At 42.0% G+C, this 13,714-nt stretch overlaps 1 protein-coding gene across 2 annotated transcripts in view; it reads right to left on the minus strand.

Annotated features, from left to right (window-relative positions):
• Nucleotides 1–13,714, minus strand: part of LOC112464299 (suppressor of lurcher protein 1) — a 242,439-nt gene that overhangs the window by 16,662 nt on the left and 212,063 nt on the right. For both annotated transcript variants that reach the window (XM_025031213.1, XM_025031214.1), the window contains exons 9-10: nucleotides 9,226–9,412; nucleotides 5,541–5,731 (exon numbers count right to left, since the gene is read on the minus strand). In XM_025031213.1, coding sequence (XP_024886981.1) covers nucleotides 5,541–5,731; nucleotides 9,226–9,412 — 378 coding nt within the window. The remainder of the gene's footprint in view (nucleotides 1–5,540; nucleotides 5,732–9,225; nucleotides 9,413–13,714) is intronic.

Below are 13,714 nucleotides of genomic sequence, written 5' to 3' on the forward strand. Positions count from 1 at the left end.
ATTGCTTGATCAAACAATAAAGAAAATAATTCGTCAAAGAGACACTCTACATATATAAGAAAAGTATTTAACTAAAGTCAGAGAAGTAGCAAATGAAACTAGCAAGACATAATAGTAAAACATCTGTCTTAATTAATTCTGTATTAAAAAAGATAATTTATTAGATTCTCATATAAAGCTGTGATAATAAATGCTTTTTTTTTTATCGTTGCAACGCTGTTTTTCAGCTGATATTCGCAAATATTCGCGAAAGTACCTAAATTTGTTTTCAACCGAGCAAGAGAAGCGTTCAACGAGACATTTTAATATATTATAATTTAATCGATCAGTTATTCATCCGCGATGCGAACTCTGTCAGATATGCGAATTGCGTAACTGCAACGCGCCGCGGCCGTTCAAATTATGAATTGACTGATTTTATTTCGATGATTACCGACAACGTGCCAGAAAATATAAACCGCCCCGTGGGATTGAGTGCATTACGATATGGAGTAAATAAATCAATATTACTAAGTTTTCAAATGGTATCATATCAGCATAGAGGGCATAAATAAATGGGTTTTCCGAAATGTTCTTGCGAATTACCGAGATTGATGTGATAGTGCATTGCCGATGTTTATATTATATATTACCAACGAATCATCGAGTTAATGCCTGCGAGCAAATAGTTGCGCGATGGTTCTTTAATGTTCATTGAATATTTAGCAAAACGAACGTTATTTAACGTTGAATTATCCGCACAATTTCAATATTTAAATTTAATGATTGCAGTCATTTATCTGTCCATCAGTCTCGAAAGAATTATTATCAATATTGCTTTGTTTTCGTTGTGTGTGATATCTTATACGCTCATTTCGGGATGACATAATCCCGAATTAAAGTCCCATATTGTTTCGTTTGGCTGGCAGTGGTCCGATGGCTGGGAACTTTTTCTACTTGTATCGCCGGGGTCTCGCATTTCAACGTAGGGTTTTCATTTTGAAATGACCTCACTCTACGCTCGACCTGCTCTTTTTCCAGTCGCGTCGCTTGTTTCACGCTCGGCAACAAGCAATGCCCCTCCGATTACGTGAGGCGTGGGGGTTAAAGTAACGAGAACGTCGCGTTTGTCCGCGCTTTGTACATTTCTGCGGAAATTACAGGATGTTATTTGAACAGAGTGACGTACGTTTCGAGTTGCAGTTTGACAGGAACGCCAACGACAAAACCGACGATAAATTGCGCGAGTTAACTGTAATAAGCTACCAACTTTATAGTTCACACATATATATATGTACATTGTACATGTCCTATATATATTTGTCCCGCAATAGAAAAATCCATTCAACATTTTCAACTGATTTACAAGTCTGATTATTAATTGCCAACGTTTCGCGCTTGTAAGGTACTTTGCAACTTGTGCAACGAAACATCCGTAAACAAACTTCTGTCTAAGCACTGTTTTGTGTTGGCGCAAAAAGAAGCTCCGAATTTCGTGGCGACGCGACGTTAGACCAGGTACTCCGCATAACTATGCACCGGATGCTGCAGATATTATAACTACGCATGCTGCGCTACACGCTGAAGGAGCAAACACGGATCTGCAATCCCGCCATGTTTGTTGTTGGACAACGTTGTGCCTGGAACTTTTGGTATCACGGGATTGGGTGTCGGTCGAGCGAATCTCCGCGAGTCGGCGAGTTACACGGCAGACGGGAAATCTATTTTGTTTCGCCACGGCGGTTCCGCGATTGAGATTCACGCACGGCTACCAAGAGCGCCTCGGCCCCGCTCGGTACTCGGTATTCGGTATTCGGAGCGTACCGGAGCGTAGGATCCAATAAAATGGTACGTTTAGTTGCCCGTTATTCCGATAAAGCCTAGTCGAGACGGCCTATAGTATCAATTTTTCAAGGCTACCGAGACGAGGGAATTTCTCCGTCCTGCCATAGTAGCCACAGTAGTTTCTGTCTTCCAACGAAAGCTAGTGCGTGTAACTCGTACAAAGAGCATGGAAAGCTGCCACTATTTTGCACATTTCTATAACGTTTAACGTACGGTTATCTTTACGCGTTATATATCATCGGTCACTTTCCAATATTTTCATGAAATCAGAATTACAAATTTATTAGCAGTTTTTAAAAACGTTATTATGCCCGATAATATTTTGTTTGTGCGAGATGAATTCTAAATGCAATTATACATATAAAGCTACGGAACGTGCATGCATGTGTGCTCGCGTATACATATATACGTGAAGAAATAGAAGCAATCAAAGCAAGCGGAGGGCAAGAGAGAAAGAGAGAGAAAAAGGACGGTAAACGAGCTCTCATTTCTTTTTTTTCCTAGTACACGTGGCGTATCCGTAAAATTGATAAAGTTTCGTGAAAACTTTTATAATACCCGGCTGTGGAAGAATGTTCAAGTATATACGAGCTGGCAATTTATGTTGCACCAGATCGCGACGCTCTGTCCCGAAGTCGGCCATGGGCGGGCACGAGGATCGCTTCGTGCCGTTGTATGCATCTACGTGGGTGCATGCAGACTGTTTATCACACTTTCGAGGAGTATAACCGTCGTTAAAATCGTCCTGCGATCTACATTACAAAAGATTCGCCGTCGACTCGCAGTTCGGCACCGTCCGCGTATCCGAGAGCGTTTGGCCGCCGAGCTCCCTTCGTCGTTTCCTTCCTTCCTTCCTGGCCCTGTCTCGGCCGGACTCCTCCCAACTTTGCAATTGTAATCAACGATAACGATTCCGGCACCTCGTTCTACTATTCGCGCGGAATAACTCTCAAAATGCAAAACGATCCTGTACCAAGGTGGTATTTAAAGCCTCGCCCATAGACTCCTTTTTTTAGGGGGCGGGCGGTTACTTCCTGCACGCGTTCGCGTACGTGTTACGTTACAATTTTTATAGTTCACGTGTTGCGAGACCTCTGTGAGTGTACTTCGCCGTGTACTTCGAGTATTTTAATAGTCAGCAACTACGTGTATCATCGATGTAGGTTTAGCTTCGCTTAAAAAGTTAAGCGGTTAATGGATGACCAAAGTTGGCGAGTCTCGACGGTTCCGACCGAACAAGCGTGGCGCGGCGCGTTTCCCGGTGGATGACTTGACGCAACAATACGACGTACGCTACGCCCGTATCAACTTTGCCGAGTTCGTCGGAAATATTGCGTTGAAACTTCGGCGAAGTTCGGAAGCGGAATACGCCAGGTTACATTAAAGCGTTGCTGCTAATACGACTGTAAGTTTCATACGTTTGATACCGACGTGGATACGTATGTACAAAGAGTCAGACAAACACGAGACGCGCTTATATACATGCATATACTTGAATGTGTCGAAGCGCGACGACCCCGACGACGACGACGTTGTTTTCCAAAAGCTCTGTCCTACTTCTTCGTCGCGCGTCGACGATGGATTCGTAAATCCGTCACCGTCTCGAAGCTCGACGAGTCGAGTTCTCTCACCAGCCACGTCGCGAGGAATATGTCGTTCGCTAACTGCCAACGCTGCCATCGCTGCTGTCGACGATATTTGGACCGTTCGACCGAATTCCGAAACTTCCGGTCGATGTCCTTTGGCGCGCGTCGTCTCGACATCGTGACTAAACGACTGCGAATCGACGTAGCGATAAGTTTCCGTGAGAAACGTCGATGGTTTGACGCGACACCGTCCAAACCCGTCGGTGGTGAGATGTCTCGTCTGCAAGGAAATACGGTACGATCGATGATCGAAAACGACGAGGAAAATAGATTTTCGCGTTATCGCGCAAAGCGCTCGCGCCGAGAGACAGATCCGCTTTTTAGACCGAGGGGGAGTCTAATTTACCATCGTCGCGGAAGACAGGACTAATTGCAAGAAGGGCGGGTTACACCGAGTAGACGTCATAAATTTCGCGTCCTTCGCACTTGCAATGGCGTGTTTGTCGTTACGGGGTAATTCGCGATTATCCACCTGCCATTGTCGTCGTGACGTCGATTATAACGACGAAGAGCGAGAAATTTGTCTGCTGGATGTTGCGATTTCTCTCTCTCTCCCTTCCTCTCTCTCCTCCCTCTCTCTCTGTAACAATGTCATAATTACTAGTTTCAAGCGTGAGTAAAGACATATATATATATATATATATATATATATACACATATACAGACGCCGCAGAGGGAAAATGTATCGCGTGACTCGGTTGACACGCACATATCAGTCCGAGAGATGACATCAGCCATTCCCCTAAGGAAATGTCCTAGTCAGCGCGTAGAATGTTATTCCTGCAAGATACCGGCGGGTCCTTTCTAAGACGCGTCATATCGATTCGTCGTCGAGAACATCGTTGTGCTTGTGACAGTTCGGGAGTGAGACCCGTCTGGTTTCCTACGAGAAGGGAGGAAGCGCGAGGGACTGCGAATCTTTTCTTGGTGTCCGTTCCAGTTCGATTGTCGAATGCCTACTTCGATTTGCGAGAGCAACCCCGTCTTTTTCGAGGATCCTCCGACGTCTATTTATGTGGGCCCCGAAGAACGTACCCGCATCCCTTAGCGCGATAATTCAGCCGCGAAGTTTCAAAGATGGGGGGGAGAGGGGGAGATGGGCGGAGGTGCACGGCCAAGGGGTAGATAGGTCCCGCTCGTAAAAATTAAACTCAAACTTGCCGTTAACATTCATAATACGGAGCCGCGGAGCGACTTTGCCGGAACTTTGCCGCCGTATCTCTTTCCACCGTTGCAAAATAGGTCAGGATCCATTTTGCCGCGTTTCAATTATGCGATAACGCGCCAACTTTCGACTCTGCTCGATGGTAGCCGGAGGACGATAAAATACTCGGCATAATCGAGCGATATTCATCCCTTAACTGACGGTAGTGACGGCACGACAAAGTTGTCTCCCACCACCTGCTTGATATTTGAGACAGATTGTCTGCCTCCGCGTTTCTCTCCGTGCCCGTGCACCCGGGCGCCAACTTTCGCCGGTACAGCCTCGCGATGCACTCCTTAACTTTCTCGCGTTACGGTGCGTTACGGTATCCTCGAACGATTCTCGGCAAGATGAACACACTTCGCCATCCATTTGTTCCGTTACCGGGATGCCCGCCCAACGCGTGTGCGCTACGATCCAAGCTCACCTGCGGGTGATAAACGGCGAAACGCCGCGAGACGCATTGCTATCGCGATAGAATGCTCGGCGGAAATTGAAATTTTGACGGGACATAGGTGCCCATAGGAGAAAAGCCCGGAATACGGCTCCGTGCCCCATCCACGAATATATAAGATCGTATGTCACGGCCTGATCTTGCGCCGCGAACACGTTCCACGTCGATAAGTTATTCTCGATGATGCCCGTCGTCCATCTGCACCGGAACATTTCCGATCGATTTATGAGAAGACAATATACGCGTGTAAATTTACGCGCGTCTCGCATAAGCGGCAGATTTCTACAGATTAGAAGATTCACTTATAGAATTGTTACAAAAAGATACAGCCTTTTCTCACTCGAGATCGTTATTTCTTTGCAGACACGGTAGAATCAAACTTATCGTTAAAACTGATACGTTGCGCACTTACTTTCCATGAAAGTATATGTTGCTTTAAATCCTCTCGAATGGCGAGACGACGTTACTCCCTGAAACTCCAAGGAAAGCCGCGGGCCGTTGCTCATGATAGGCCGCGCCGGTACATCTCCGCAGAACGAATCTATTTTGTCCTTCTTTCCATCTATATGCACGAACGCCACCAATGAATCGACCCCCTCGCAGCTGCAATAAAAAAATTATATATTTATATAATGTATTTTTTTCAGATATTATATTTTACACACGTGTATACATATTATATTTGCAAAATTAATTATTTTATTCGAGCGCATATCTGCGGCTGAGTACGCAGCAACCAAAATTTGATACTTTCGAACGCGATAATTATTGTGGAAAACCAACAATTTCCATATAATTTCAATAATTACAATAATTGCAGATAAAGTATCTCTTGTGCCTCTTGCACGGTCAGTTCATCATGTAATATATTCCATGATGGTATCGAAGAGTGAGGAGAGAAAATACAAAATATAGCAATTTCAGGTAAAAGGAAAAAAAAATATTTGCGTATTGCAACATTTCACGTGACGTTGATCATTTAGTTAAAAAAAATTGTTGGACGGAATAACTGTTCTACAACATTGCGCAGTCGTGTCAGCGTTGCTTCGACGTGCAGGCCGTGCAGCCTTCGTTACGCGTCACGAAACAATATTCGATAGGAAAAACTTTTCATTTCCTCGACAAAAGACGCTTCGCTACCGGGGGGACTCGTATTTCCATTTCTGATTTCACGTCCCGTTAGAACACAAGGAACAGGAATCAAGATGTATTTGTCCCGGTACGCGCACCGGAGCGTGTACTGCAACACGTTGCACGTTGTCCAATTTTATATTCTGTGCTTACGACGCGCCGCCGCGCCGCTAGCGAACTTTGAACGATAACTCGACACCGAGTTGACATTCTCGAGCCTGGACTTTCGTTTCAAAAACTCTTGACGCGAGAGCTCGCTGTCGACCACTTTAAAGCGGAAATTATCCGTTGCAATCTGTTTGTCGAGTTGGAAGTGCCAAATAATTGCAGTCAGTTGTAACCGACTTATGAAATAATTACTTTCGCTCATTACATAATACGCTTGTTAAGATAGTAGATTTCATATTCAAGGTAACCATCTTACGATAGTAATTTACATTTACAACATGTGTTGAGAATATGCAATAAAATAATATAAAAATGTGTGAAGACGAAAGGGAAGATTGATCCAATATTTTACAATATTTTTGCTTGCGACTGCTGGACCAATCAAATATTTGAATGAATACACTGAAGTCTACATTGTATTTATCAGCAAATATGTTGCAAGTGCTATTTCGCAGAAAATTCCTCGAAAAATAATGAAAATTACGTTGATGAAATTGCTATACAGTATGAGTTTTGCTGCTGATTTCTCTCTTTCTCTTTCTCTGAAATGTATTTAAATTTATTTTGAAATGTAATATTGAAAACGCAGATATCCTACATTAAACTTTTATTTGATCTAACAACAAATCTGATGATAGACTAGTCAAAGTAAACATGATGTAATGTTGCAAAGAACGTACTCGACAAGAGATGCATTTCGAGCAAAGAAAACAACTTTGAGAATGTTGTGTTTTAAACATACATATACGGTCTAGTTTACGTCAAGTATATAATTACAAAACTTTCATGAATTGTTAAACGTAAAAAAAGCAACGTATCTTCTTCTTTTTTTTCCCAAAATGATATGGCAAGCTTTAAAAGAACAATCACGTTAAACTGATTTTCGCATAAAAGTAACCCCGTTCCCTTTCTGCGTTTAGCGTTTGAACATTCCTATTATGCTCCTCCTATTTGAGCTCAACGTGCCGTGGTTTACTGTATCATAATTACGCAATTGTCCTGCGGGCACAATCCACAATAGATGGCTTTTAACCAGCCAATTTACAATTCGCAAGACATAGTGAGAGAGAACCAATATAACGCACAATAAAGAATATTATTTGCCCGCGCACAGACAGGCCTGCATGTATGATCATGTGCAGTGATTTCGTACATGAACAAATTTGTGTGGCGTTACTGCATGAATGCGCGGCCATATGCTCGGAGGAAAATTTCGACCAATCTATTCGGATGATTGGAAGGAAACTGGGCAAGAAAATCAGATGACGACGCGAACTGCTCTCCAACGTCCTATTCAGAAGAAATCACCTTAGCATTTGAATGCACTCACGTTTCCTATGTGTAACATAAGTAGATGTATGAAGCGTCCATCTTGTGTCTTATGAATAGATACGATAACGCGAGACTGTGATGCGCTTCCGTTCCTTTAACGTGATATATCTTCGTGAAACAACATAAAATATGATACATCATAATATTGACGTTTGCATTCTTCAAATATTACTTTTTCTAGAAAACATGCATATATATCGTCAATTAAGTGTAATTTCAATTATACTAGTAATGTGTGCAAACTTATTTGAAACTTTACCGTTTCGCACTGTTATCGTATAATAAAGAAAAGAGCAATACGCTGAGACAGTCATATTATTTAAATATACGTTATATCTCTTGTTATATTGATCGTAGCTCCCGGAGTTTATTTAATCGCACTATCATTTCAAAGATAGAGAAGCTCTTGGTGATGCACTGGTAGAGTGTACGGTGGATAATTATAGAGCGGGGCAAGTACCACTTAAACGTCAGTTCAATGGTACGCGCAAACCCTAATTAAATCGTGTTTAAGAACAGCCACGTGGAAAATGAATGAGAGGATAAGTGATCACAGCGAGCGCAATTGTCGAGGAACCCGCAGCGGTTGTATCGTAGCGGTTTCCCGGGATTTCCTATGCTGATCTGTTTCCTCGGCCATGACGACAGGTCCTTCAATCTCTAGAGGAAATGCTCGCGGTCGCTCTCCGATGCTTGGAAACTTGAAGCTATTCTCGACAGCTTGGTTAGGTCAAAATTTTTGAGGCTAAGAATCTTTTGTCGGATTCAAATAAAATTTCTTGCACTGGTAAAGTGACAATGCAACTTTACGTATACGAATGGGCGAATTTGGGCGAATGGGTATTGACCTGGAAGGAAGGAAAACGCGATGTGCGTAAACGTGCCAGAAAAATTGGAAAATCTCCGAGGCAACAATTTTACTGCACATTTGCGAAATTGGAACTATGATTTCTTCACTTTTGATAACACACAATTTTTGAAAGCAATAACACGTTAAATACCAGTCTTACTCTTAGGCCAGCTTACGACGAAGTCGTTTCTCATGAAATTTTAAGATTGCACTTATCGTAATCCGATGCGGCGGCGGTTTAAAAGAAGAGTAGGCGACGTCTGTTACGTGCATGCAAATACATAATGTACTTGGTAGTATATGCTTTTTGTGTCATAAGAATGGACTGACGATTCTGAACCCAATTACAATATGTATCGTTACGTTGCTACTGAATCCAATGATGTCGAATGTACTCGTGAAAACTGGATTCGGGCAACGGGCAACGTTCGAATCAATCGCGCGACCGTACAAGTTCGCATTTTTCAGATAAAATTTTCCGACTGAAGATATATACGTACAACGGACATAGTTTAACAGCGAGACTAGACTGCTATTACGTTAATAGAATATCTCACAATCAGTTACGTGATGATATATTTAATACAATTAAGATTAGAAAATCTGATAAACTTACTCATTTGGATTTTTTGGCGGATTAAACAGATTCAAGTCCTGGAATATCACCTGCACCCGTTCCTTTCCTCTTCCTTGGAAGTCGTATGTACAGTGTGTCCTAGGTGGATATGGGTTCGGGTATCCAGGTGACATAACTACGCCCGTTTTTGTTGAATCGCTGTTGTAAACCACGTCGCAGAGCGACGCTGTAACAAAGAGATGCACGGTGACTTAACGAGCAGCAACAGTCGACGAATAAAAAAGGAATGTAACGAAAGTAATTAATTGACGCACAGCCAAAGGAAGAAAAAAGGCCAATTAAATTACGCGACAGTTTCCTTCGTAGCTACCCTCATCTTTTTGTACTGAAAGAAAATTCGTACGTTGTACGAATTAAATTATGAATATTTCGTGTTTTAATTACAAGTGCTTGCGCATCGACGCCTGCTATAATATGCAAATGAGCTCTGCTGTATCACGAGAGCGCGTTGCATAAAAATCACACAAAGACTACAAAAGTATGATAATAATCATGGCGCATATTTATTAGTTCTATTAGCGAAAATAAAATATTTTAAATTAAAATATACCAACGAATTTTTAAAATCCCGCTCGCGTAGAAGGTACAATGGTAAATATGGAGAGAAAAACCTTTATTTGGGTTAGCTACGGCAAATAATTTTACAACAAACCGTCTATTTGTTATCAAATAAATTAAAATTGTCATACAAAAGGTATTCACGTTTCTAGCTTTGTCGCGTTTCTTTTTACAGTTCATCATCTTTACGTGTCTGCACTATTCGCATAGCGTTAAGATTGAACGAGTCTCACAAGAAGGAAGATATGAAATTATTTAATGTGATAAATATCTTAACCCGCTTTGCCGCGTATAACGGTACCGCGATTGTAGCGCATATTCGTTTCGAGTCTCTACGCTTTAATCTTCCCGACAGTTATTAATCTTTCCGTAATTTAACGCCAGAATCGCTGAGGTACGCTTCGCAAGATGAATCTTCCGAAGAAATGCCGTCATTAGGCAACCCCTGGCGTTACGAACGCGTGAGCGTGCTGCGTGCGTACTTGTATATTTTCTCGTGAATATATTTTCCGTGTTTCTTCCCTCTCGCAGTAAACAGTGCATTGTCTATTCGTGCGTAAGCTATTAGCGTAAACTATTCCGCAATATGATTGTAAAATTCAAAGTTTATACCACGCTGCACATTCGAAGGTATATAAAATTATGTTTTACGAGATCACGCTTCATATATAAAAAAATTATGATGGAAAATTACATAATTGAGATATACAATTGAACATGTTCGTCGTTACACAATCGTAGCTGCGATAATTATCGGGCATTACCTTCCTAAACAAATCGCTCACACGAGCCATCGCGTACAGTGTTAACTTACCGTTGACTTGGTTCAGAAACTGGCCAGCGGTAATTAATATTGCTATACGATGCGTATAATCGGGATGCCGAAAAGCTGGCTTAGGGATGCAACAATGCATCGTTAAATACAGGACTATCTCGTAATTCATCGTTTGGCTGTGCAATACACGTTTCGATACGTGTTTGTATCTATAGTCTAGGATACGAAGAAATTCGATAAAACTGTCATTTGGCCAGGGTCATCGTTGCTGCGATCTCATGATTCAAAGCCAACACAAGGCCGACAATGGCTTTTATCGAGTTTGAAAAAAGTAGCGCAATATCTCGGCCAGGCAGCTACCTTAACGACCTTCGCGCGTGGACTCAAATATATATATATTCTTTATACATATATTGGATCAGGCTATATGTATATATGTTCTTCGAGCTAACGAGAGAAGATATTTGTATCAGTTCCGGCGTGGCGCTTTTAAGGTAGCGCTTGAGAGGGAAAGGCATTGATACAAGGACTTGGATACGCTGAAACTGGAAAGGCGCGAGGTATCAATGCGTCGCGTCGTCGTCAGTCATGAATGTTGTATGAATGTTTATATCAGAAGCATACTTATCTTGAACTTTGCGTTGCTACGAGAATATTGGAAATATCGTTCAAACGCTGTGTTCAAGCTCTTCCTTTTTCATTCGTTTTCTCAGCGTGATTTTTAGCTCAATTTCCGCTTTGAGACTTATGTCTACGGTAATGTACGTGACATATGTTAAGGAAATACATTTAAATCTATATCGGTTGAATATTTGAAGCAACGCCGTTTTTTTCTAAATTTAATAATAACATATTTATTTTTCTTGTTGAGATAATTGCATCTTCCATTAATTTTCTCTACCGTTTCTCGGTCGTTTCGTCTCAATGCATAATTTTCACTCCAACGGCATATTATTGAAAATGTCGGACTGGAAATGTGCATTATGCTGTGCCGTAATAGCCACTGCCGTCTAAAGCTTTCTTATTGTCGAGCATTGCGTTGTGCCATATATATATCTGCGGAGAAACTTAGGAGAATGCGCACGCCGCAAAAATAAAGAAAGCAGAAGGCAGAAGCGGACATTACGATTTTGTACGCATCTAATGTCGTGAAAATAGTATGCAACGGCTTTACGAGGCGAAGCGATATTGACCGTGTTTAACGATATTCGATTAAAAATACATTAATTCTGTGAAACTCAGCATTGGTGTAACTTAATTGTGTGACATAAAAAAATTTTTTTTTTTTTTTTTCAATAATTAATCTAGAGATTTATTGATGGCTTCAAGGAGATTTAAGATTATAATTTATATTTTGTACATACGTTATTTCTATGACACTTATTATTTAAGCATCATTCGCTGCGAGTGTCGACTTTCGAACGATTCGTTTGTAAAAGAAGCCAAATAACGAAAGGCAAGGGCATCAGGAAAGGCTAGGGCATCAGGAAAGAGATGCACGGCAGAAGCGGCAAACGTTTTAATTTGCATTCATGAGCCGTCCTCTCAAAATTCTTAGAGTCACCAAGTATTCCAACTACGTCTCCCGTTATATTTGGGGAACGAATTCACTTACGGCGGTCAATTTCTATACCGGCGAGAATATCGTGCTGTCAGACGTGGCTATTCGTGGTGAGATTGGCAATCGACAGTTTTTAGAATAGTGATCGTTGCTTATGTAAACTATCATATATTATGTATGAGGAAAGAAAATGATGTTGTTGAAATTCCTGTCCAACTTTCGTACAAGTTATGACGGCACGGTGTCTAAAAGTCAGTGTCATATCCTAATAATCTGCAAAATGCCGCGGCCCGCGATTAACGTTTTAATTTAAAGCGACGCAATTTTACGCTGCAGTCGCTTTAGCCGCGAAAAAGGAATTCTCAGACCTATTACTCCTATACGGTGACGATCTCACCACGCTGTTTTACAAACTTCCGCCTCGTGTCGCGTAATTGCGCGTCGACGCAACATGTACGTGGTAATACGTGGTGATACGTGGTGATACGCGGCGTTGCACTGCGTTGTCGGAATAGTTTTAAGCTTGTTTCACTGGCGGGTGCGAGATATATTCGCAATCCACCTGCGTGGCAGGCGGTCAGCGCACGAAAAGGCTCCATGGTGGTCTATAATGTAACGTAAAACCGTTGACAACCCCCGTCTTACCACAATCGCGGATTTCCTAATTAAACAGCACATTTAGCCGGGAACAAGCGAGTCAGCAGCCGCCGCGCCGCGCCGCGCCGCGCCGCGCGCCGGCCCGGCAAGTATTAATAATTTACGAACTTTGTTGAAATTAATTTGAACGCCATTTGCGAGCCGCGTCTTGGCGGTAAGTCCTGTCCTAACTCTGCAGATTTAAGCAACTCTCCCTTCTGCCCACCCATATCCGCCCCTCACTGCCCTCACTCAGCAGAATCCGTACCGGGGATATATCCGCATGGGTTTCCGGTTCCGCTCGAATGATGAACGTTCATATTTTCTTGCGCATTTCGGCGTAACCGCGAATACGAACATCCGTGCGCGCTGCGTGCTTGTAACCGTAGTTGCCGTCGACAGCAAAAAGTTCGTCGCCCCGCCATGAAATTTAATTTAGACTTTAAATTAGATTTTTTTTCGACACCTTTCCGATCATTCCGAAGTGACGATCCCGCGATGAAAAATTACTTTCTTCAATCGCGCGATCTATACCTATATATAGATACGCCTCGATATCGATCCCCTTAAGCGCAGATATTGTACATAGAAATAAAATTATCGAAAATCTGTTGAAAACGTTTTGCTTCCTCTCAAAATTTACGGAATTTTTCTATTTTTCAATTCGCGTTCGTAGAACGTCAAGCGCACTCGCAGAAAATATATCAAGGTTCGTATATTCAATATAAACTTGAGTTATGGTCGTGAAAAAAATATCACCGATCAATCTTTCACATCGCATTAGGTTGCAGCGATATCAAAAATGTTTTTTATAAATAAGAGAAGCTATGGATACCTCTTTTATAAATAGCTTTTAACTACAATGTCGCACGTACGTAAGATAATTGATTAATTGCAGAGCTTTCCAGACAATGGCGTTTCATTGCATAAGCGTTACT

The sequence above is a fragment of the Temnothorax curvispinosus genome, unplaced genomic scaffold (assembly GCF_003070985.1).
Source record: "Temnothorax curvispinosus isolate PA1 unplaced genomic scaffold, ASM307098v1 QBEX01014079.1, whole genome shotgun sequence".
Classification (NCBI taxonomy): domain Eukaryota; kingdom Metazoa; phylum Arthropoda; class Insecta; order Hymenoptera; family Formicidae; genus Temnothorax; species Temnothorax curvispinosus.